Genomic DNA, 26,187 nt, shown 5'->3' with positions numbered 1-26,187 from the left:
GGTTACTCCCGCCACCGGACAGCCCAGTCTGGTCACCTGATCCAGGCCGGCGGCTTGTCACCCAGCGACGTGGATAATGGTGTCCGGATCACCGGATGGAAACAACAGCGTGTGTAACCGGAGTCTGTGTGTGTGTGGTCAAGTGCGATAAAATCAGTCTCTTGGCTGACCTGAAAATCGTGTCAACTGACACAGACCTAGATAGAGTTTTATGGGCTTGATGTTATTGTCTCCTAACCTACATACTAAGACCCACCCGTGACCAAGAATCCAATCCCAGCAATCTCTTGGCCAATCAATCAATTAATCAATCATCCTCCCCCTTTGTGTTAATAAAGGCTACGGGCCTAAAACACAAAGTTCCAACTCAGATTCTGATCGTGTTCCTCCCTTCAGGAGTCCGTCTCGTGATGGCGTCCTGTTCGTCTGGGTTCTTGTCCAGTAGGGGACTGGCCAGAACAGGCCGGATGGTGTAGATGTCGTCCACAGGTAGTAGGAAGGTCACGGTCTTCACTTTAGCCCTGAGAGACAGAGAACAACAGAGGTGTAGTGATCTCTGATGATATTTAGAGGGAATTAACCGAGGAGCTGGCTGAAAGAATGTAGGAGAGGGGTGCACTTTGCAGGAGCCTCAAAAGAATTCAGAAGACAAAAAAAACATAAAAACCCATAATAAAGGTAAACTATGTAAACATGAATAACTATATTTAAACGTGTTCTTACACACCTGTTCTTGTTGACGTACTCCTGGAGCGAGCATCTGTTGGTTATCTTCCCTTTGGCCGGGGCCAACCCCTCGTCCGGTGATGGGTTTCTGGAGATGTTGGAGTTGTTTATGTGGACTTCCTGTTGCAGCTTCCCCCAGCTGGGAACGGTGGCCCCCCTCCCTGCCACCCGTCCATCCCCAGCCCCGGCCTCTGCCCCTGCCCCGGCCTCTGCCCCTGCCCCGGCCTCTGCCCCAGTCCCAGCCACAGCCCCGGCCACCTCAAGGCTCCATGGAGCCGTGTGAATGTGGGAGGCTACAGAGTATCTCCTCACCGTCATCACAAAGTTCTCTACGAACAGAGAAGATACCGCCTCATCAGTTTTACTTCCAGGATAACTGAGAACTATACTGATGATCATTTAAAATCAATTTTAATCCAAGAAACTAGCATCATATGTAGAGTTATAACATGTAAGTCAAGTTTAGGCTAACTGATCAAAAAACAACAACACTTGCAGCAAATGGCTTCAACTTTACCTTTGTATTGCCCCTCCAGTGTGGGCGCGGAAACATTTCGCCTCAAGTTGATGTGCTGTGGGTTGTCTCCCTCACCGGCCTGCACAACCGGGCTCGGTTCCACTGGCTCGCTCCCAAACGAAGGTTGACCGATTTCCCCGCGCAACACCTTGTTCTCGGTCTCAAGCTTCTTGATTTCGTCTCGCATCTCCATGACGACGTGCGCAAGGCTGCGCCTGCTTTCCATGGTGCCCGAGTTCCGCTGCCAGTACCAAGGCTTCCCGAACACCGCGGACTCGTGCATTAGGAACTCGCTTTGCTGAGCGTTTAACATGTTGCCGTCTCCAGTCCTGCCAGTCTTCTGTGTGTGTCTCTCTTTCAATCTCAGTCTAGATCTTGTTCGAGGCAGACTATGTCGCCTTTCACCACCACAACAGCACATGCGGCTCGGGTGAGCGGCCACTGGGACACAACCGATGTTTTATTAATTTGGCACCGACCAGGTTCAGTTTCATGGACGTTGTGGCCGGAAATGAAATGTGCACAGGGCATGAAAAAGAACATAGGCCTATACTATTGGCTATACCAAAAAATGACCCTAACCCTATGTGTCAAGGTTTAGTTGGATGAGCAGTGGAAGTTAAATTACGTAAACTGACCAAGTGTGTTTGATCAGAAGTGAAGATTGTAGAAGAACTGAAGAGGCCGCCACCCCCTCCCCACATGGCTAAGGGTCTACTTCTCCACTACACCAGGCCTGAAATATTGATAATACCTTTCAGTGTGTGACAGAGATAAATCCAGACAGTTCCTAGGTGAACTAATCTTGCCGGGTCAAATACAAGGCTGTTTGTGGGGGACAGGCATATTTAATTAACCCAATATCTGCTTTATCTTGGATTATATGTATGTGTGTATACAGTTTGTGCGTCTGTGTCACACAGAGAGAGAGTGTGTGTCAGAGAAAGTGTGTGTGTGTGTTCCATTTTTTCCTAGTCCACCCACATGTTTATTCATGTTTTCCTAAATAAAGCATCCCAGGGTCATGAGGTCACCCCAATGATTACAGAGAAAACCCACCAGAAACACATAAAAAGCCCAGCAGGCTTTTGATAAACACAAGAAAACACATCCCTCCGATCAACATCAAATGGAATCATCGTGCGGAACACACAAAGGAGGTAATGACAGGTAATTACCCTCATATGCATACAACCTGACAAGCCTGTCCTGGGGAGGTGTGTGTGAGGAGGGGGGGGGGGGCGGGGGGGTAGAATAGAAACCCTATCACCCCTCTACTGATAGGGGAGAAACTCAAGCGCCCTCACTTTACACCTCAGGTCATGTGTATAGGATGGGGGGAGAGGGAGGGGGGGAGAATAGGAGAAACTCCAAAAGAGAAAATGGGAAAGGAAGAACTCAAAAGAAAGAAAGAAAAAAATCGACTGATTGAGAGAGCGATCCCTTTATCCTGTCCTGAAGCTCAGGCTGTATGTCTGTCCAGGAACACTTAACCTGTTTTCATGCTCTGTGTTTCAGCACGAGGCTTAGCATCAATAAGTTATTAGCTCCTCATCTCCAGTCCGCTCAACGCCAAGTGGAAAATACCAGACCTGTGTCAATTATTGTGTACAAACACTGCCAAATACTTAATGTGCACTTGTTTTGATCCAGGGTAATGACACCCACGGATCAGTTTCATAGATGCCAACTGTGAGGTATTTTAAACTTACCTGACTACTCTCAAGTGCTTCAGGGTAATTGATCTATGTAATTAACCCAGGATTGGAGAATACAGCAACACAGGTACACTTGAGCGAGGAGCACTGACAGCAGCTTCTTACAGACGAGGGGAGAGCAGAATAGGGTTGGTACTTTATAGATCTCAGGGTGGAGGCAGGCAGGCAGACAGAGAGGCTGTTTCAGGCAGGCAGACAGAGACAGGTATTCAGACAGACAGGCAGTAGAGATGTGGAAATCAGGATTCTCCACCAGGCATGTCCTGGTTTAATCCAGGGCTGTTTAAACAAGTCTGACTTTTTTCTGTCTGCCAGGCACTTTGAAGTGGAAATCTATCCTAACTGGCTTCTGAGAGTCCACACACACACACTCACTCACACACACACACACACACACACACACACACACACACACACACACACACACACACACACACACACACACACACTCTCCACTCCTTCCCACCCTACTAGGGCAGGTCACAGTGGTTGAGAGGAGCCTGGATAACATGATACATTTTACAGAGAAAATCTGGTGACGGTTCATTCTGATACCAGGTTAACCCGATAAACACTGTCTGTAGCGCCCCCTGAGGGGCCTTCCAGGTACTGCAGGGGTTTACAGTGCTATGTAAAGGTTGATAAAGTAGTGGAGCAGAGGTGGGGACGTCAAGGTGAGGGTGGTTGCAGAGGGTGGGGACGGTAGGAGTGGGGGTGAATGAGAAGGTAAGGAGGGGATAAGAGGGGTAGGAGAGGGGGAGGATGAGAAGGTAAGGAGGGGATAAGAGGAGTAGGAGAGGGGGTGAATGAGAAGGTAAGGAGGGGATAAGAGGGGTAAGAGAGGGGGTGAATGAGAAGGTAAGGAGGGGATAAGAGGGGTAAGAGAGGGGGTGAATGAGAAGGTAAGGAGGGGATAAGAGGGGTAAGAGAGGGGGTGAATGAGAAGGTAAGGAGGGGATAAGAGGAGTAGGAGAGGGGGTGAATGAGAAGGTAAGGAGGGGATAAGAGGAGTAGCAGAGGGGGAAGAGGTAAGCAGAGGGGGAGGATGAGAAGGTAAACATAGGGTGGGTGAAGTTGCATCATGTGGTTGCTAGCTGCTTCCATATCAGAGACATAAAGGGCTACCTTCATCAAAGGACCCTGACCCCTTTGATCCCTCTGCTTTGAAGACAAAGCTCATGGGGCGTGACTTCTTCCTTCACACTGGCCAGGACGTGAGTCAGCACACAGGAGTCAGAATGGAGTCCCACAGGAGTCATATAAGACTCAAACAGGAGTAATACAAGAGAAAGGAGTCAAATAGGAGTCTAATAAAAGTCAAGACAGGAATCAGACAGCAGACAAACAGGAGTCAACCTAAGTAACGCTTATTTATGTTAAGGATCCTCCATATCTGCTGTTTGAGGTTTTCTTTAGTTGCGTAGTGGTCGGTTAGGGTACTGTAGTTACCCTAGCAAGGCTCAGTAAGACTCCTTAAGTCTCCTTCCTGATTAGCCAGTGTCCTTCCACACCTGAGAGATCAATTTAAAGAGACTACAAGTGTTTCCCCCCAGATGGTTTGTGAAGCGAAACAAAGACAAAGACACTCCCTCACCCCTCCACCCCCCGCCTCCCCGCCACCCCTGTCCATTCAGCACCTGAAGAGCTGGCAATTATCTATAATTACTGGGTGGTGAGGCCCGCCTGCACATGGCGACGGCCGGCGGTGTGGACAGGAAATGAGGCAATGGGCAAGCACAGCTGGGGCCACCGCGAGGAGATGGGCTCCTGAATCTGACAGAACAACAGAGCAATTAGCCTCAATCACCTGACTAGAATACTGATGACTGTCAGTGAATGTAGGGCATCCGAGGGAGGGATGGAGGGAGAGGGGGAGGGAGAGAGACGTTGAGAGATAGGGAAAAGAGGAAAAGAGGAAAAGAGAGATAGGGAGAAAGAATAAGAAGAAAGATTACCCTAAACTTTAATATTTGATAACTGTATACTTTCAAGAAAATAATTATCACCCCTCTGATTTTGGACATTAACAAATTTTATTTAAAGGTTATACATAAAACTTTAGTTTATTCCTTTTTTAATTTAGCTAAACAAATATTCATATATTGTTTTTTTTTATTTATTTATTTTTTATAAAAAAGAAACATTTTAAATATTAATAATTCTTATTTACAATTCAAAACAGTACTGGAAATAATAACAACAACAGTAACTTTATCGGTCATAGAAATGTTATAAAACATAAAACTTTGCGTTTTGAAAAGGGTTGAGCTGCAGAGAGCCCGGGTGTGTTAGCACTGTACTGCTCTACATTCAGACAGGAACTAGAGGTGGGTTCAACCAATCAGGTGGGGTTGATTAGGTCATGTGACTGACACTAATATCCGAGTTCACATTTCCAACTGTCATCAGATAAAACCTTATGTAACAGTCAAAGTTGGCAGAAAATAAAATGGTTTAACAGCAAAAATGGAAACACTGTAGGTAATATTGAACACATACTGTGGTTAAATGTTTGTTCAGTTGAACGCACCTCAAGCTCAATAAGGTCACTGTTTTCTAAAGGGTCAGGGTTTTGGAGAGAAGGCGCGTGTGTGTTTTATATGTATAGTGAGTATGGGTTTGTTGATGTATTGCATGTGTGTAAAGTGAATGTGTGCGTGTGTGTGTATATGTGTGTGTAAAGTGAATGTGTGCGTGTGTGTGTCTAAAGTGAATGTGTGCGTGCGTGTGTGTATACAGACTAAGAGCTGAGGTGGTCTTAGAGGAAAGAGCATACATAAACCAAAACAAAGTACCATTCCAACAGCCTGGTATCTATGACTACCACCATCACATCTACACACTGCTGGACACTTCCTCCTTCACCTTAGGACTACATTTCCCATCAGTCACTGCTCTGTACCAATACATTTATACGTTTCAGATTCTCCGGGGCACTGGCCAGTATCCAGCGATCCTAATGGCCGTTTAAAAGCCGCTGTGTCGTTCCGTTCCGGGTTGTCTTGTGTAAGGGATCTGTGGGGAAAAGAAAGAGAGAGACGTGGTTGGTGCCAGGACAATGACAATGACAAAAGTACACATGGCCACCGTGTGTGTTTTTACGTGGGTGTGTCTGTGTGTGTGTGTGAGAGAGAGAGGGACCTACCAGTCTTAGAGACAGTGTTAGAGAGAGCAGGAGAAGAGCAGGCAGCAGAGGAGAGAGAACCTCTATGAAGCTGAGCACAGAGAAGAAGACATGAAGAGAAGAAGAGAGAGGAGGGAGAGACATAGAGAGAGACAGGAGGGAAAGAAAGAGGAGGAGGAGAGAGAGGAGGGAAAGAGAGAGGAGGGAAAGAGAGAGGAGGGAAAGGGAAAGAAGGAGAGCAGGTGAGAAGAGGAGCGAAGCGCGGAGAAAAAAAAGAGAAGACCACAAGCGGGAAATAAAAATTAAAAGTCTAGAAAAAGCTTGATACAATAGATGACACTAGAAAGAGAAAAAAGAGTATGAACGTGTGTGTGTGTTTAGCAGGTAGAGGGCAGACGGACCTGCTCGTTCATGACAGTGGAGAGCTCAGACAGCATGTCTCGGTAGTGAGACCTCATCTCCTCCTGGTATTCCAGCTGGTCTTCCTTGATCAGTCTCTCGTTGACGTCCAGCGCCTGGCCGCACGCCTCTGCAAACTGCCTGCAGGGGGCGACAGAGAGGATCACGCAAGTAAGACACCACGACCCCGCCTGGGAAACACTCTGGCTCGCTGGGACATTTTCTCATAGCCTGGCACCGCCAGGCGAATTTGTAAATGCGTATTAGTCTGGAACCTCTCAGTTTGTTTTAGATTTCCAAGTGGAGTTATCAACAAGTGCAGACCAAAATGCCTTTGGATGGAATTGGATAATTTTTTGTTCAAGTTTCAAATGTATATCCATTTGTAAATAGTACAAGTACAGGTACACTGGGCCTCTTTGGTACTGCTCCTCTTGACAATACATGTCCACACCTAGAGATGTGATCTGAGAGTGTGCTGAGGGATACCTGAAGATCTCCTTGAGCTGTTTGACCTGGTTGTCTGGGTACTTTTTGGCATTCTTCTCCTCCAAGAAGGCTCGGGCGTACGCCATAGGCCCTGCATTAACCTGCAGGAGGAAGAGAGGGGAAAAGGCGGGAGGGAAGGAGAGACGGAGTAAGAAAGAGAAAGAGTGTGGGCGAGCGGGTGTCTCGTCTGTGTGGTGTGTGCATGCGTCCATGTGTATGTCCGTGTGTGTGTGTGTCCCTGTGTGTGTGTGTGCCTGTGTGTAAGCATGTGTGTCGCTGGGCAGGGCCTTGCCTTCACGCTGACGCTGCCCTGTAGTTTGAGCTGGAGCCTGATCATGTCCACCTCAGCCATGTTGCACAGCTGGTTGAGCTCGGACACCTTGCGGGACATCTCGTCCACAGCCACCTCCAGAGGGTTGAGCTCTGTGCTGTGCTGCTCCACCACCTGCACACGCTTCTTCAGGTATGGGAAGCTGGCGCTCGCTACACACAAACACACACACACACACACACACACACACACGCACACACACACACATGCTTTGTGACCTATGGTGGTACCACTATCAGTACCTTCAGATAAACCTACTAGTCATGAAGGTGGTAAACCTACTGGTCAGGATGGTGAACCTACTGGTCAGGATGGTGAACCTACTGGTCATGAAGGTGAACCTACTTGGTCATGATGGTGAACCTACTGGTCATGATGGTGAACCTACTGGTCATGATGATGAACCTACTGGTCATGAAGGTGAACCTACTGGTCATGAAGGTGAACCTACTGGTCATGATGATAGTAAATCTACTGGTCATGATGATAGTAAATCTACTGGTCATGATGATAGTAAATCTACTGGTCAGGATGATAGTAAACATACTGGTCAGGATGATAGTAAACCTACTGGTCAGGATGATAGTAAACCTACTGGTCAGGATGATGAACCTACTGGTCATGAAGGTGAACCTACTGGTCATGAAGGTGAACCTACTGGTCATGATGATAGTAAATCTACTGGTCATGATGATAGTAAATCTACTGGTCAGGATGATAGTAAACCTACTTGTCAGGATGATAGTAAACCTACTGGTCAGGATAATAGTAAACCTACTGGTCAGGATGATAGTAAACCTACTGGTCAGGATGATAGTACCCCTACTGGTCATGATGATAGTAAACCTACTGGTCAGGATGATAGTAAACCTACTGGTCAGGATGATAGTAAATCTACTGGTCAGGATGATAGTTAACCTACTGGTCAGGATGATAGTAAACCTACTGGTCATGATGATAGTAAACCTACTGGTCAGGATGATAGTAAACCTACTGGTCATGATGATAGTAAACCTACTGGTCAGGATGATAGTACCCCTACTGGTCATGATGATAGTAAACCTACTGGTCAGGATGATAGTTAACCTACTGGTCAGGATGATAGTAAACCTACTGGTCAGGATGATAGTAAACCTACTGGTCAGGATGACAGTTAACCTACTGGTCAGGATGATAGTAAACCTACTGGTAAGGATGATAGTAAACCTACTGGTCATGATGATAGTAAATCTACTGGTCATGATGGTAGTAAACCTACTGGTCAGGATGATAGTAAACCTACTGGTAAGGATGATAGTTAACCTACTGGTCAGGATGATAGTAAACCTACTGGTCATGATGATAGTAAACCTACTGGTCAGGATGATAGTAAATCTACTGGTCAGGATGATAGTAAACCTACTGGTCATTATTATAGTAAACCTACTGGTAAGGATGATAGTAAACCTACTGGTCACGATGATAGTAAACCTACTGGTCATGATGATAGTAAACCTACTGGTCAGGATGATAGTAAACCTACTGGTCATTATTATAGTAAACCTACTGGTAAGGATGATAGTAAAACTACTGGTCACGATGATAGTAAACCTACTGGTCATGATGATAGTAAACCTACTGGTCATGATGATAGTAAACCTACTGGTCATGATGATAGTAAACCTACTGGTCATGATGATAGTAAACCTACTGGTCATGATGATAGTAAACCTACTGGTCAGGATGATAGTAAATCTACTGGTCATGATGATAGTAAACCTACTGGTAAGGATGATAGTAAACCTACTGGTCATGATGATAGTAAACCTACTGGTCATGATGATAGTAAACCTACTGGTCAGGATGATAGTAAACCTACTGGTCATTATGATAGTAAATCTACTGGTCATGATGATAGTAAACCTACTAGTCAGGATGATAGTAAATCTACTGGTCATGATGATAGTAAACCTACTAGTCAGGATGATAGTAAACCTACTGGTCAGGATGATAGTAAATCTACTGGTCAGGATGATAGTAAACCTACTGGTCAGGATGATAGTAAACCTACTGGTCATGATGATAGTAAACCTACTGGTCAGGATGATAGTAAACCTACTGGTCATTATGATAGTAAATCTACTGGTCATGATGATAGTAAACCTACTAGTCAGGATGATAGTAAACCTACTGGTCAGGATGATAGTAAACCTACTGGTCAGGATGATAGTAAACCTACTGGTCAGGATGGTGCGTCTCTTGCACTGCTCCTCCACGTCTCCATGCTTCTTCCCAGAGAGGGTGAACGGTGTCTCAAACACAAAGCGGTTGATGTTGTGATGGCGCTCAAAGTCCGTCCTCTTCTCCTGCTGCTCCGTGTCGTCGAAGAAGGGGACCACATAGGTCACCTGGATGTAGGCGAACTTGGGGTCCAGGTCCTTGGGGTTCACCTGACAGAAACAGGAAATGACATGGATGAAGGGACAGGATTTGACATGGTTGTAGGGAACATGAATCACACACACACACACATTCAATCTCACATACTCTCTCACACACCCAAACTCACACACTCTAACACACAGCCAGTATTGGACTCATGGTTGACTCACCTTGTTGGAGTCCTGGATCATCTTGACATTGTCGGCTCCAAACTTGTCTGAGTAGAGCTTAAGCAGCCTCTGGGAGATCTCTGACAGACCGGTCAGCTTGGGCTCCTTGTAGATGAACTCCTTACTCTCCTCCTCCTCAAAGAAGCCCTGAGAGAGCACGTCGCACATGAGTGTGTGTGACAGAGTGTGTGTGTAGTGAGATGTCTGTGTGTGAGACAGCGTGAGTGTAAACGTGTTTGAGAATGTGTATCTGTGATGCGACTGTGCTCCTACAAGGAGAGGGTTTGTAAACATCAACGTTCTAGCTAATGGTACATGTGGCCTCACATCACCACCTAGTGGCTGAACATTGTTACCACACATGTCAGTCTGCAGTTTATTAGGTCGGACAGGACGTCAGTGTTAGGCTGTGGCTGAGTAAGAGGTCATTCTCCAAACACGATGGGATCAAAGTTCAAGGGTCAGTGAAGGTTATCTTTACCTGTCAGTCTTCTAAAAAATAACCACAAACACATCTCTCTAAGAATAAAATATACTGTATATAAACATTAGATCCTGAAAGACCTTATAATGGGATCTTCAAAGGTAAGAAGTATTGAAGATTATATATGGAGGGTCATATAACACACACACACACACACACACACACACACACACACACACATCAAGCATGTCTGTTTATTAATATGCAAACAGGTGTCTGGTCACAGGGGTCTGGAGTAGCAGGTTAGTTAGAGCAGTGGTCAACCATGGAGGAGAGAGGAGAGAGGGAGGAGGAGAGGAGGTTAGAGAGGAAGAAAGGAAAACTGTAACGAAAGAGAAGAAAACACTTACCGCAGCCTGGATAGAGAGAACCGAAAAGAAGAGAGAAGAGCAGATGGAGGAGTTACATACTAAAGAGATGAGTTCCCCTCTTTCTCTCTCTCCTCTCGTTTCTTTTCCTCATCCCACCTTCTCTCTGTTTCTCTCTCTGTTTCTGAGTCTAGTCCAGAAGCTTAACCGATGTTTTCCTCACCATTGTTTCAGGTCTCCGGAGTGTGTGTGTGAGTGTGTGTGAGTGTGTGTGTGTGAAGTGTGTTCTCACCTGTCCGTAGAAGGCCACGCGGTAGTATCTGCCAAACAGGCGCTTCTCAGAGTTCACCACCTCTGTCACCTTCAGGTAGGAACGATGGATGTCGTAGTAGAGCTCCGACAGCCTCTGTTGTGCACACACACACGACCGCACACACACACACACACACACACACACACACACACACACACACACACACACACACACACACACACACACAGATAGACACACACAGAGACACACACACACAATTGTATACACACATACACCCACACCAAGGCAAACATCCACACACGCACACACATACAAAGATACACATCCACACATTAATGTCTTTTGTGCGTCTCACACACGTCTAACACACACACACAAACACACTCTGTGTACTGCAGAGAAACTCAGTGAGATCACCTTGAAGTCCCGCCTCTTCTCGAAGACGGCGATGACGATGACGGGTTTGTTGATGTCAGCGATGAGCTCGTGTCTCTCTGACTTCCACAGGTAGTCCACACACAGCTCCAGCTGCTCCACCAGGGTGTCCTGCACACACAAGGATGTGTAGAAGCTAAGGGTGGATGTGTGTGTGTGTCTACCTCGGTGAATGCTGTGTGTGTGTCTACCTCGGTGTAGGGTGTGTGTGTGTGTACCTCGGTGTAGGGTGTGTGTGTACCTCGGTGTAGGGTGTGTGTGTGTGTACCTCGGTGTAGGGTGTGTGTGTGTGTACCTCGGTGTAGGGTGTGTGTGTGTGTACCTCGGTGTAGGGTGTGTCCTGGGTACCCGTGTCCTCCTTCATGGCCCCCTCCTCCTTCACGTTGGGGCTGATGCACACGAACGCTGCCCAGCCCATGGAGAAGGAAGCTGGGGGGGGCGCACAGGACATGACATCACAACAAGTCAGCATGACATTTCGTTTGTGCCCCACCCCGACTCTGTGGTATTATACGGTCTTCCTCTGTGGTGTTTGTGCTAACATATTGCTGCTTGGAGGATAGAGGAGGGAATCCAGGAAGTTGTAGTCACTCGAAGGCATCTGCTGCTGTTGCAACAGGACCAGTATTACACCAACACTGACTAATGAATGTTTCTCACACACACACGTACTATCTGCAAACACGCACACACACATACATACATACAGAGGGGCAGTGCTTGCAGTAACACTGACTGTGTCCCATATCAGGTGTTCAGCACATTCATAGTGAACATGCTTCTCCAACAGTCCATCCAGGGAGACTTGACTTGAGTGGACATCAACAGACATCAACAGACACAGCTCTCACAGGGTGGACAACAAAACATGAGATCTCTCAAAGGTGATCTCTCATAGGGGAGCCATTAAAGGGGATCTCTCACAGGGGATCTCTCAAAGGGGAGATCTCTGAAAGGGGATCTCTTTAAGGTGATCTCTCAAGTGAGAGCTCTGAAAGGGGATTTCTTTAAGGTGATCTCTCAGGTGAGATCTCTGAAAGGGGATCTCTCAAAAGGGATCTGTGATAGGTCAGGTCAGGGTGGAGCAGTGGAGCCCAGTCCACAGTCCCGTGTTCTACTGGAGGGTGGAGATGGACGGCTTGGTCCTGCTATGAAGACTGGGACCCCCCCTTACCCTCTTCTAACCCTCCCCTCACCTCCCACTAACCCTGCTCTCATATACCTTTCCCTTACGTCCTTTCACTCTCCTGTCACCCTCCCCTCTCCTCACCCTCCCCGGCCCCTAGTCCAGTAAGGTAGCCCAGCCCTACACCTCTCTGACATCCACCCTGTCCCACCATCTATAGACTTCTCAGGACCCCCTCCTCGCTCCCCACCCCACCTCACACCTCCTCTGGGCTGCTACCCCTCCCCCCTGCCCCCCATCCCCCAGGGTAGCACACTCACTGTCGTGGTCACGGGGGGTTAGTAGGGAGCTACAGTTATAGACAGGACCCTCTTCTGGGGACAGCTGCACCATCCGGGCCTTGTCTGCTCTCCAGTAGCCTGCGAGGACAGGAGGAGGGGGAAGGGGAGGAGGAGAGGGGGGAGGAGATAGGGGAGGAGGAGAGGGGAGGAGGAGAGGGGAGGAGGAGATAGGGGAGGAGGAGATAGGGGAGGAGGAGATAGGGGAGGATGGGATGAGGGAATAAAGGAAGGGGGAGGAGCAAGAGAAAGAGGGGCAGGAGAAGGAGGGGAGGAGGAGAGAGGGAAGAGGAGGAGGAGGAGGAAGAGGAGGAGGAGGAGGAAGTTGAGGAGAGGGGAAGGAGAGAGGATGGAGAGGAGCAGGTGGAGTAGGAGGACAAGGGAGGAGGAGAGGAAGCAGGGGGAAAAGGAGAGAGTGGAAGGAGAGGAGCAACAGGAGCAGGAGGAGGAGTAGGAGAGGAAGGAGGAGGAGGAGGTGGTTTACAGTTTAACTTAATGACTCCAGTTGATTTGACCAGGTTGAGTCCATCAAGCCAGTGGTGAGGTACGGTACGACACGGTAGGGTACAGTAGGGTGTGTTTCCAGTACAGAACTGTGGGACGCAGCATGCTAGCCCAGAGGCAGAGAGACACACGCTGCACTCTAACATGCAGTGAAGCATGCACACGCCAGCTGCCAGCACACGCGTGCAGATAGACATGCTACACACCCATGTGACCACGAGTGGTGGAGACTAGTCGCCCTGGAGATGTACAGACAAATATGCTGGCAGACAAAATGAGGATGGATAGACAGACAAACAGACAGACAGACAGACAGACAGATAGACAGACAGATAGACAGACAGACAGACAGATAGCCTGGCGGGAGAGAGGAGAGGCTCACACACACACACACACACACACACAGCGGAGGCTTTGTGGCGTCAGCGGAGAGTGTGTGTTCTCACCTCTCCTCTTCAGAGACTCAGCGATCAGGGCAGAGATGTGGATGTAGCACATGGCCGCCTGACAGACAAATCACAGGTTCTCCATGTAACACGACACAACCATAACATCCTTATGGTAGTGTATCCATTTAAACAGACGCCTTTACAGGCCAAAACACATAACTCTTCCCAGACCCCCCCAGGCCTGTCCCTATGACCCACCCCCATGATTGCCCTCCCCGCCTACCCGCCCCCCAGCTCTGCACCTCAGACAGGTCTCCGTTGCGGACGTGGATCTTGGCCATGCTCTCTAGCCAGGTGCGTCTGAGCTCGGGCGTGCTGGCGTAGGAGTTGGCCAGGCTGTACTGCAGGTCCACCAGCATCTCCGGGTCCTTCTCGTGCTCCTTCATCTGGGCCGTGGCCATAAGGACCGTCCGTATCCGTTTGGTCAGATCCTTCACCTCCGCGGGAATGCTGTGTTCTGAAAACAACACCCGTGTTTTAGGTCTTGGTGACATGGCTGTAACACGAGTCATGAATGGCACCATTTTAACTCATTAGCGGTTGTAACACAGTCGTAGTGATGTAAATGCAGTGGTAATGAGCGAGTGAGTGAGTGGGTGAGAGCGTGAGTGGGTGAGAGAGTGAGTGAGTGGGTGAGAGAGTGGTGAGAGAGTGAGTGAGAGAGTGAGTGAGAGAGTGAGTGAGTGGGTGAGAGAGTGAGTGGGTGAGAGTGAGTGGGTGAGAGAGTGAGTGAGTGGGTGAGAGAGTGGGTGAGTGAGAGAGTGAGTGAGTGGGTAAGAGAGTGGGTGAGTGGGGCCCAACCTTGAGTGGAGCATCTCCGTTGGCGAAGTTGTTGATGATGGCGAGAGACGTTGGAACCTGGATCCTCCTATTCCTGCATCAGCTATCAGCTGACTGTGACTGCCTTGATGACCTGGAAGAGAGGAGAGGAGAAATAGAGGAAGAGAATGAAGTGAGGGGAGAACAGGAGCTGTTTAGAGTACAGAGAAGAATGAGAGAAATGAAACCACAGACTAGTAAAGGGAGAAAGAGAGGAAGAGGTGAGAGAGAGAGACACACGAGGAGAGTGAGAGAGAGAGAGAGACAGAGAGACAGAGACAGAGAGAGAGAGAGAGAGAGAGAGAGAGAGAGAGAGAGAGAGAGAGAGAGAGAGAGAGAGAGAGAGAGAGAGAAAGAGAGAGAGAGAGAGAGAGCGAGAGAGAGAGAGAGAGAGAGAGAGAGAGAGAGAGAGAGAGAGAGAGAGAGAGAGAGAGGAGAAAAGAGACCTACCTGCAGATGTGAGCGGACGATGGATTTGCCCTTGGTGAACTCAAAGTTGTTCCTCATGAAGAAGTAGAGGAGGGCGGAGGCCTCGGTCTGGGTGGAGCTGGAGCGATGGTTACAGCACCTGAGGATCTCGTAACACAGGCAGCCACACAGGTCCGCCTTGCCCTGGAAGAACGCAGAGGGGAACTGGGGTGGGGGAGGAGGGAGGGAGGGTGGAGGGGAAAGGGAAGGAGGTGTTGTTTGGGGGGGGGGGGCATTTATAATTGTAAAAATTATTGGGATGAATGATGAATTTAGTTATTTAAATCTGAGTGTGTACAGTATGTGTGTTCTGGAGGGTGTGCTACGTGTGTGTGTGTACGACTTCTGTATGACAAGTGTGTGTCAGATACCTTCTGTATGAAGAGGCGCAGCGCGGCGAAGACATGCTGTAGGGTGGCGGTGGACTGGTTGATGTGGAAGAAGAGAAGGTAGGTGTCCAGAACCTTCTTTATCAGAGCGTTCTGACCCTCGTCCTGCAAAAGCTGCTTCTGTAAACAAAAACAACACTAAAATCAACAACATTAACAGACACTGATATATTTGTACAGTATATACATAATATTGACTTAATTACTGGGGTAATGAGTCCACTAGGGGGCGATAGATAACTGAAGTATTTCAGTGCAGTCAGTTTATGCAGTGAATGCTTTAATATGTATTAACAGCAAGCTGGCCTGGCTAGTGACACTAGACAGAGAGAGAGAGAGACATCCATAGACACAGACAGAGAGAGAGACATCCAGAGACACAGACAGAGAGAGAGACATCCAGAGACACAGACAGAGATGTGCAGACCTTGTGGTGTTGTATGAACAGCCCCAGGGTGTCCAGCACAGTGAGGGACACCTCGGTAGACAGGTTGGCCTCAATGTCAGTGGGGCTCAGACAGTCTCCCTCAGGGATGGGCCCGTCTGGGGAGCACAGCAACCTCTGGGTCAGTACACCACCAAGCGTGTGTGTGTGTGTGAAAGAGACAGTGAGGTTTGGAGTGTGGGATGTGTGTGTGTTACCCGTCTCCATCATGTGCAGTAGCTTCGGGTTGGTCAGGGCGTTCTTGGCTCTGATGATGGGCATGGTCTGGGAGCGGGCGTGGCGATGGCCGTCCTGCGCTGATGATGTCATCCTGGTGGCCAACAGAGATGAGGTCACCAGCAGACAGACACAGAGCACAGACGTACTCTCAAACCAAAACATGACACCCGACCGTCTGCAGTGACTGTCCTTTTCAGGAGGGAGGCATCCCTGAGACATGATCTACACATGTTCCTCTCTCTACCAAACACTCAAGGCAGGTAGGTAGGCAGACAGGAACTTTATATACATTCACTAGGGGAAATTCCAACAGCAGCAAACTCATCCTAACCCATTTTCTACACCCCTGGTCACAGGGAGGGGTAGGGTAGTTTACTGGTAGGGCGAGCTTATTTAGGTCATGTATGTGGTAGGCCATCTCCATACACTCCATATAAGGAGATGCTAAAAGATCATTGTGTGTTGAGAATGTCTTGTTGGCATATCAACAGGGAGCTTTACCTGACCAGGAAGTACTTATAAGGACTTGCTGTTAGAGGGTTTCAATTTAAATCAGGGTGTGGAGAGGGTGCAGACAAGGACTAGGACTAGCCAATCACAGGACACCACAGGTATGGTGAGGGGCATGCTGGGAGAACAGAGGCTGACAGGGACAGGAAGTCACATGGCTCGCTGGTGCATCATGGGTTCACTGTTAACACTGTTCACAACTACAGAACAGGATGTAATGGTGGTCGACATCTACATTGAACATTGAGCATTGGACTTTCGCTAGCTAGCTAACTCGTACTGTACCAACAACCTACTGAACACCTTGCAGTGTCCCCCATGTTCCTGTATAGCTTAGAGAAGACCACATTCAAATACTCGAGCTGCATTTGATTTTCTTCACTCAGAGCCTATTCATTACATCAGAGAAGCACGATTTGCTCACCAAGGACCTGAAGTATGCCGAATCAACTACTTTAGCATTCTGACCAGGGTGCGTTTGGTCGCGAAGCCCTTCCCTAGCTCGGTCCTGTTTGAATATCCATTCCATCACTGACATGGATAGGTAACAACTAATCAGAGGAGACTTAATTCATACCCATCCAATCATTTTAGATCAAATAATAGCCTATAGGAGATGAGGAAATGAGCAAGGATGCATTGTTAAAGGACTGAAACAGGCCTTGGTTGAGAGCCGAGAGGATGAGAGCGCCCCCTGGTGGTGAGTGTTTACCATTGCGGGAGGAGGCCAGAGGAGGGGGCGTGGTTAGCACCCTTCAGCGTGCCATTGGTCTGGGTGGCCTGGGCCAGCTTTACTGCCGCCGCTAGCTTCCTGTCCACGAGCCAATCACACGCCAGCGTTAGTTAGGTCACACCTTCATCATCCCCACCACCACCACCATCATCATCATTAACATCACCATCATCATCCTCACTGATGAGCTAAGCTAGCAGTGGAGAGTGTTCTATGAGGCTGGGCAGAGGAAGGGTTAGTGAGAGGGAACAGCCAGGGTTAGGGTTAGGGTCAGAAGTCATATAAAACACATGGAATTGTAGCAGTAGTCCGGGTTAGGGTTATAAGATTAGCGTGGGTAGCTCATCTTGGCAGAGCTTTGGTATAATGTTAGTTTAATGTAAGGGTTAGCGTTCTAAAAGGGGTCCGGGGTCAGGGGTTGGGGCTTTGTTGAAGGGGACTACGCATAATGGACCGATTGTATCTAAAAGGCTCTAGAAACTAGATCCTAACGACCAAGAGATGACCCTGAGGTCACAACACACCACGCCAGAACAGCCAATCTACACAGCAGACAGAGCTGAAAGCCAATCAACACACACCAGGGCCCGAGAGCCTAAATCAGCACAAAGCAGAAATATCTCATGTATAAGCCAATCAACACAGAGTCCAGAGAGCTAAAAGCCAATCAACATAAAGCAGGAAGAACTATATGCCAATCAAGACAAAGCAGCCAGTACTATAAGCCAATCAACTGCAGTTCCAGGTGAAGGTGATGAACTGGAGGATTGTCATGCTACACAGACAGTTAAAAGATAAGAGCATGCAGCATACACACAAACATTTATTCATTTAGCAGACGCTTTTATCCAAAGCGACTTCCAAGAGAGAGCTTTACAAACACACACACACAAACCCTTTTTATTCACAGAAAGGAACTAGCACTCAAACTTGAGGTGAGTTATCCCCCTAAACAAAGAGCTACAGTTGTAACATGGTGGTAGTATGCACATACATGTTGTATGTGAGGTCAAACGAATCCATGTGTGTGTACATAGGGAAGCCATTAACACAATCAATAAACAGATCAATGCACACACCAATGCATGCAACACTGAGAGGGGTGTAGGGGGAAGGTATGACAGGATCCCAGTATGTTAGTAACTAACATCAGGTGTGTACTATGTAACAATGATGGTCCTAATACTGCTTGTAATGCAGTTTGACATTGTGCTTCTGTTCATATAGAGATAAATAGAAAGATGGATAGAGACAAAGACAGAATGATAGATTTACAGACAGACAGACATATAGGTAGATAGATAGGTAACTCCCTCCTCCACTGTTCTTCCCCACCTGTCTGCTCCTTCCTACCCCTTTACCTTCTCCTACAGCTAGTCCTACAGCTAGTCCTACAGCTAGTCCTACAGCTAGCCCTACAGCTAGCCCTACAGCTAGTCCTACAGCTAGTCCTACAGCTAGCCCCACACCTAGCCCTACAGCTAGCCCTACAGCTAGTCCTACAGCTAGTCATACAGCTAGTCCAGGGAGCTGTAGGATAGACTCCAGCTGTAGCATGTAGCAGATTAAGCTTCTTCCCAGCACACAGTCAGCACACAGGGCTAATTAAATTAGCAGCGTGGAATTATATCCACAAGAAAGGAAACTGTCTGAATGTCTGTCTGTGCCAATAGGCTTAGTTCCAGGACATGCACGCACACACCGCTGCACACACACACACACACAATCAACACACACCGCTGCACACACACACACACACACACACACACACACACACACACACACACACCAGCTGCGCCTGCCAACACTAGCAGAAAGATGTTCAGCAGACAACAGCAGATCTGGAGCTTAGACTCCTCTGCCGTCTCCCTCCTTCTCTTCTTTCCCCTCTTTTCCTTCTTCCCCTCTGCCCCACTCCCTCCTCCTTCACTTGTGGTTGGGTGTGCTTGTGCATACAGAACACACATTAGTGTATGTACAGTATGTGGCTGTTTATTGAACAAATAAGATGATGGCGTGATGTGACTCTTAAAACATTCTGGCTGCATGTTGTGTGTCCTTTAGGGGAGGCCAGGGAGGAGAGGAGAGAAGAGTAGAGAGAGAGAGGAGGGGAGAGAAGAGAGAGGGAGGAGAGAATTAAAAGAGGAGTCAGCAGGAAGACTTACCTGGCAATGTGACGCTTCCCCAGGAACCTGAAGTGCTGTAGACACAACCTGGAGAGAGATGGAGACAGAGGGATGAAGAGAGGGGAAAGAGAAAGAAATGGAGGTGGAGAAAGGAAGAGACGGAGAGATGGAAAGAGGATAACCATGTGTTTGTGTGTTTGTGTGAGAGAGCTGGAGTATTTGAGGCCAGTTGATGACTCAGACAGGAAGCAGCTAGCTTTACTACACAAAAAGGAGATCAGCAGGGTTCTGGAGCGAGATGATACAATACTCTCTCTACTTTCACATTTTCTTATCCTCTCTCTTGAAATCTCGCTCTTTCTGTTTTATTTCTAGTCTCTCTCTATTCACAGTCTTTCTTACTCAATTACTTAAACCCTCCCTCCTTCGCTATGTCTATTCCTTTTCTCTTTAATTAAACTGTGCATACTCTCTACACTCCTGTCTCTATCTCTCCTCTCATCTCTCTCTGCTTTTATCACTCTTTTACTGCTCTCTGCCCATCTTCCCCTCCATTACAATCTTCTCTTCCATCCCCTTCCACCCCCTCTCCCCTCCTCTCCTCTCCAATTTCTTTCTCTGTCGTTCTGTCTTTCATCTCTCTGCTCTGCAATCATTTCTTCTCTCCTCCCCGTTCTGTGGAAGATGAAGCGGAGGATGAAGAGCGGACTCACTCCAGGATGTTGAAGAAGTCAGAGATCTCTTGATGGACTGCTCGGTGCCAGTAGGACACCAGCACTTCTGCAGAGAGAGAGAGAAATTACAGAACCGTTAACACTCAACACTGGTAATATGGTTCTTACTGTTGAGATAACCAAGGTGCATTTGATTTGGCACCCAGTTGGTGCCTGTCTGAATTTGTGTTTGAGTGTGGTGTGTGGGTAGAGGTGTGTGGTGGCCTGTTGTTGGGGTGGGAGTGTACCTTCCGAGATGGTCTTCATGATGTGGAGGAAACACATGAGCAGACTGCGTGTCTCTGATTGGTCCAGCTTGTCACAGCGAGAGCCGAAACCAATCAGAGACTGCGGGCGGGCAAACTGAAGAGGAGGATGTGCACACACACACAAAAGCAGACACACACAGGCACACACACACGGTGCGATATGTTAACAGACCAGAGTGGTATCTTTGACATTTCCTGTCTGAGGAACCAGGTTGGTGGCGTCTCTCAAGGCTTCTCTTTTTCCATCTGCTCCTCCTTCTCTGCCTTCAAATTCCCCTCCTCTACTGAGGTTGTCTCTCATCCTCTCCTCTCCTCTGCTCTGCTCTGCTCTGCTCTGCTCTCCTCTCCTCACCTCTCCTCTCCATTCCTTACCTTTTCACATCCATCCATCTTCTCGCTGGTCCTGTCACAGGTGCTGGGGTTGGAATCCATGCTGATAAGCGAGCCTCGCGAGTCCGCCTGGTTGCCCGTGGCAACAGCCAGAGAGGAGAAGGCTGGGGGAAGGGGGAGAAGGGAAGGATGGAGGGGGAGGACGGATAGGGGGACAGTTATGTTTTTATTATCATATTTTAACACACAGCGTAATGGGAAAAGACAGAAGCAAATAACACACACACACACAATAATGCAATTTCAATACCTGTGATGGAATTGAGAACTTCTTTTGAGAAGGAGGCATCTACTGAGTTACCATGGCGAATGACAGGGACCACGCCCCCTGCAACACTGACATCATCTCGGGACCCCTGGGAGAAGGGGGGGAGGGAGACAGGTCAGGACTGTGTGTGTGTCTCAGTATGTGTGTGTGTGGATGCGTATGTGTGTGTGTGTTCTGGTACCTGGTCGCTGGGGGGGAAGTAAACAGGGAACAGGTCCCTAAGGAAGAAGCGAGGCATGTTGTCCAGGATCAGACCGTACAGGGGGAGGTAGAGGGAGGCGATCCTGGCCTGCTTCTCCTGGGGGGAGAAAGAAATATGTCAACTGACAGACAGATGGAGTGAGAAAGTGAGAGAGAGAGAGAGAGAGAGAGAGAGAGAGAGAGAGAGAGAGAGAGAGAGAGAGAGAGTACGAGCGGGACAGAAAGAGAATGGGATAATTTCCAAAAAGAGCGTGTCTGTGTGCGTGCCTTGGTGGCGTAGCGGGCGTCCAGCGAGTGCTTGGCCATCAGGGTCTTCAGTGTGGCGAGGGCCAGGTGACGCAGGTCCTGCTCGTCCTGCAATGCCAGGCCCAGTTCCCGTAGCAACAGGCCCGTCAGGAAGTGCTTCCTGCAGAACTCCCCTGTCAGGCTGTACTCTGGGACAGACACTAGAGGGCAGGAGAGAAAGAGGGATGTGTGAGACAGAGAGAGAGAGAGAGAGAGAGAGAGAGAGCGAGAGAGAGAGCGAGAGAGAGAGAGAGAGAGAGAGAGCGAGAGAGAGAGCGAGAGAGAGAGAGACAGAATTACAGGATGTATTTTTCGCTATAACTGCATATGACATTGTGCACAGTCAACATAACAGATAATTACCATGGGATGTTTGTATTTCAGGTGATGCGCTGTCTGGGATGAACAGATGGACAGATAGAAAGAGAGGGAGGAGAGAAAGAGAGAGTTATATGAAATGACGATGAGAGATCAAAATGAACTACAGCTATTCCATACCTAACCTGCTTTGAACACACGCAGACAGACAAAGCAGTTCAGGTGCGTTTGGTTCACCTCACATTTCAAGGGCTAATATCTTGGATGTGGGCAGAGGGAAGGGCCTAGTGCCTGTGATGCAGGCGGAGGGGAGGGGCTAGTACCTGTGATGCGGGCGGAGGGGAGGGGCTAGTACCTGTGATGCGGGCGGAGGGGAGGGGCTAGTACCTGTGATGCGGGCGGATGGGAGGGGCTAGTACCTGTGATGCGGGCGGAGGGGAGAGGCAGACTGAGTGGGATGTAATGCTCGTGGTTACACACATCCCTCAGGAACTCAAACTTCAGCTCACACAGCACCTGCAGAACGACAGCAATAACACTTCAGATACGCCTTGGAGTTTTGTTTAACATCGCTGTCTGGGTGTGTGTGTGTGTTACCCTGTCGCTTGGAGCGGTGTGCGGGCGTTACCTTGCTGTCGGTGGCAGTGATCATGTTGATGTAGTTGCTGATCAGTTTGAAGGTGAAGCCCCTGTCCATCAGGGTAAAACAGCGCTGTGGGAGGGGGAGGGGGGAGGGAGGAGGAGGGAAGGAGAGAGAGGATGGAGAAGGAGAGAGAGGATGGAGAAGGAGAGAGAGGATGGAGAAGGAGAGAGGGGGAAGAAGGACGTAAAGCAGCGTAAAGAGAAAGAGAGGAAAGTCAAAACAAAGAGGGGAGGAAGGGAGAGAGGGAAGGAGAGGAGGGCAGAAGAAGTGAAGGTTGAGTGTAGGTATAAAAGAAGGAGAAAAGAAAGGGAGAACATTAGTTAATGAGAGAAGAGACCATTAAACAAAGCTAGTGGAGCGATCAATATGTAACAGCAGAGTGAAGGTCATTCATCTATTCAGAATGCATCGATCTGAGCCTCATAATCATCTGTCAATCACACGCAGACACGCTGTCCTCAGAGACAGGCTGTGTGTGTGTCTGTGTGTTTGATGCTAATAGATGTTGTGATAGTCAGCAGTGTGTTGAGAGTGTGGTGTTTGTGTACGTATTGGTATTTGTGTGTATGTATGTGTGTATATGTGCATGAAGTCCTGTGTGTGTGTGTGTGTCCCACCTTGACGAAGGCTGCCACAGCCAGGTTGGCGCTGCGCGTCTCCTCAGCCAGGTCCTTGTTCTTCCAGAACACGTGGTCCGACACCGTCATCACCAGGGTCTCCACACGGTTCAGGTAGGTTGAGGGGAACCGCTGGGGTCGCGGCAGCTGGGAGAACACAACAGAGAGGAACACAGCGGAACCATGAGGAACCTAGAAGAACTGTGAGGAACCTAGAGGAACCCTGAGGAACCTAGAGGCACCCTGACGATAGTAAAGAAATCCTGAGGTACGTTGATGAACCCTGATGGAACTTCGAACAAACTTTAGGAACATGGAGGAATTGTGGAGGAACCATGAGCAGCATTGAGGGATTATGAGGAACCATAGGGGACATTGAGGGGACGTGAGATACATCCAGTACATGTCATGATTGTGTTTGTTTGAACCTGTCTCTATCTCTTCTCACATGTTTTATCCTCACTGTTTGCTGTTGCTTGCTGTTTACCTGTAGCTTCTTCTAAGAGAGACTTCCTGTTTGAGGTTTGAATACCTTGAGTTTGTCGGCGTCCACCAGGTGCTGGGCCATGGACTTCACCATCAGCTCCATGAAGAACCAGGAGAACTGAGAGAGGGGGACAGGTCACACAGAGGTCACACAGAGGTCACACACAGGGGTTGGTGATCACAGATGAGTCACATAGGAAATGTTCATAGGAAACAACAAAATCATTTAAAAGCCTATTTCACAGGCCAATGAGATACAATAATATACCTTTATATTGTATATCAAACCTTAGTCACACTAACTAGAGAATCACTAGAAAACTACACTTCCCATGATGCCTAGGGGTTAACTCACCCGGAGTATGTTCCTGACAGCTGGCTGGTCGTTGCTCTTCAGGTCAGAGGTCATGCCCTTGGCCAGCTCCTCATGTACTGTCCTGAAACCATGTGACTCAGTCCGGAACACAAACTGACCACGGAGAGAATAAAGAAGTTAGGGTGAACACACACACATACACACAAACACACAGACCCACACACGCACATAACACACACATATCTCTATGTATAGCTAATGATGGCTAGGGAATAGTATCTATTCCTCCGGTAGCATGGATGCTAATGATAGCTAGATGATGAGTCGTCAGTGCTGAAGGGAGGTGGAGTGATTGTGATTGGTTGTGGGCATACATACTTGAGTGTTTAATATCTGATTTCCTTATGCTGGTAGTCCTTGTGCTCATAGTACAGCATCCAACACCTTTTCATTACTGACGTCATTCACCCCACCCCCCACCTCTCTCCTTTCCTTTTTTCTCTTTAAAACACGTTCACACACATACAGAGTATGCACACTCACACACACACGCACGCACGCACACACACACACACACACACACACACACACACACACACACACACACACACACACGCACACACACACACACACACACACACACACACACACACACACTACTGGTCGAAATTGCTTGCTGCTACCCCAGAGCACCATGCCAATCAGTTGCTATGGTAACACCAGTTCCAATAGATCAGCCCTCCCATTCTTTCTCCTCCCTCCCTCCCTCTCTCCCTCCATCCATCCATCCATCCATCCCTTACCCATCCTTCCCCCCTCCTCCTTCCCTCCCTCCATCCATCCCTGACATACCGCCCACTACCTCCTCCCTTCCCTCCCTCCCTCCTTCACCCCCCGCAGATCAAGTGTAGTATTCTCCTTTTCTTTGTCGTTATCCTGAAGCAGCTCTTGAGGTTCTCTAGTCTATCTCTAGAACCCCATTCCTTCCCTCCCTCCATATTCTACCCTCCTTCTTCCCTCTCTTCCTCTGTTCCCGCTCTCTCTCCCTCCCCTCCCGCTCCCCCCCCCCTCCCCTCCCTGGCTCTCTCCCTCTCACCCAACAAACAGCTCTTGTCTCTGACTAAACACACCAGGGTTCCTTTGGCCTCCCTCTTTTTCCTTCTCCATCGCCCCTCTTTCAGTTCCTCCCCATTCCTCTCTCCATCCCTCTACCTCTCTCCATCCCTGTATCTCCCCTACCTCTCTCCATCCCTCTGTCTCCCCCATCTCTCTCTCTCTTTGTCCCTCTCTGTCCCTCATCCCTTTCTCTGTCCCTCGATCTCTCCCTTTCTCTTTGACTCTCTCTCTATCCACAATGTCCTGGGCACACAGCCCTAGACACTCATCCACTCTTGTGCTGACACACACGCACACGCACCGCATGCACTCACACAAAGCCTCTTCTCTCCCTCTTCTAATGAAGCTGTCTCTGAGCTGACCCCCCCTACCCTCCTCACAGCCAGACACCTCATTATGAAAAATCTACCCACACCCTTGTAAACACACACATAAACACACACGCACAGCCTCCCCCTACACACCCACATCAGCTATTGTACCATGTAATGAGTTGAACCTTGATTGTACCTTGATGTAGGAGTGCAAGTAGGGGTCCAGGTTCTCTTCATGGCACTTGGCTACAATGTGGACCAGCACCCTTGGAAAAATGACATGTCAAAAGACGAGCATCAGGAATATCTTCAGAATCTGGCAGCCTGTCTGCAACATTTAAGACTCCATTAGATAGAACCATTCTTTTTGACATCAATAATCTGATATGCCTGGATAGGTACCAGCTGTGCAGAGGAGCACTTCTCTAGAAGAAGGAGAAGGGCAGCTTTTTGCAGAGCAGACTAGAGTGTGGCTGCAGTACCGCTGGTTACCTGGTGGTGGCAGCAGTGACCTCGTCGTTGTCGTTCTGAGTGAGAACCTTGAACAGCTGGTTGAACAGGACAGGCATGAAGCGAATGATGGCTGGGATCTTCTCCATACTGAGCAGGCCCTGGAAGAGAGAGAGAGAGAGAGAGAGAGAGAGAGAGAGAGAGAGAGAGAGAAGAGAGAGAGAGAGAGAGAACTTTTTAGAAAGAGAGAGAAGACAATTTGAAACAATGTATCTCTCC

At 48.6% G+C, this 26,187-nt stretch overlaps 1 protein-coding gene across 1 annotated transcript in view; it reads right to left on the bottom strand.

Moving 5' to 3' along the window:
* Positions 1-4,981: 4,981 nt before the first annotated feature.
* The window catches only part of dock10 (dedicator of cytokinesis 10), a 58,741-nt gene continuing 37,535 nt past the window's right edge, over positions 4,982-26,187 (bottom strand). The window contains 37 exon segments of the mRNA XM_062473442.1: positions 4,982-5,976; positions 6,107-6,176; positions 6,487-6,625; positions 6,974-7,074; positions 7,266-7,456; positions 9,523-9,733; positions 9,896-10,042; positions 10,980-11,093; positions 11,379-11,507; positions 11,719-11,825; positions 12,843-12,941; positions 13,811-13,868; positions 14,056-14,255; positions 14,258-14,270; positions 14,615-14,664; positions 14,667-14,709; positions 14,712-14,726; positions 15,083-15,265; positions 15,472-15,609; positions 15,917-16,032; positions 16,132-16,244; positions 17,376-17,474; positions 19,562-19,609; positions 20,236-20,302; positions 20,484-20,598; positions 20,877-20,998; positions 21,145-21,250; positions 21,344-21,460; positions 21,631-21,809; positions 22,012-22,044; positions 22,386-22,482; positions 22,595-22,678; positions 23,227-23,373; positions 23,759-23,830; positions 24,068-24,181; positions 25,655-25,724; positions 25,951-26,069. Of these exon segments, the coding sequence (XP_062329426.1) occupies positions 5,918-5,976; positions 6,107-6,176; positions 6,487-6,625; positions 6,974-7,074; positions 7,266-7,456; positions 9,523-9,733; positions 9,896-10,042; positions 10,980-11,093; positions 11,379-11,507; positions 11,719-11,825; positions 12,843-12,941; positions 13,811-13,868; positions 14,056-14,255; positions 14,258-14,270; positions 14,615-14,664; positions 14,667-14,709; positions 14,712-14,726; positions 15,083-15,265; positions 15,472-15,609; positions 15,917-16,032; positions 16,132-16,244; positions 17,376-17,474; positions 19,562-19,609; positions 20,236-20,302; positions 20,484-20,598; positions 20,877-20,998; positions 21,145-21,250; positions 21,344-21,460; positions 21,631-21,809; positions 22,012-22,044; positions 22,386-22,482; positions 22,595-22,678; positions 23,227-23,373; positions 23,759-23,830; positions 24,068-24,181; positions 25,655-25,724; positions 25,951-26,069 (3,885 nt within the window). The 3' untranslated portion in view covers positions 4,982-5,917.

Source organism: Osmerus eperlanus, chromosome 11, assembly GCF_963692335.1.
Source record: "Osmerus eperlanus chromosome 11, fOsmEpe2.1, whole genome shotgun sequence".
Taxonomy (NCBI): Eukaryota; Metazoa; Chordata; class Actinopteri; order Osmeriformes; family Osmeridae; genus Osmerus; species Osmerus eperlanus.
The sequence above is the reverse complement of the archived record's forward strand: the minus strand, read 5'-3'. Positions and strand labels throughout refer to the sequence as shown.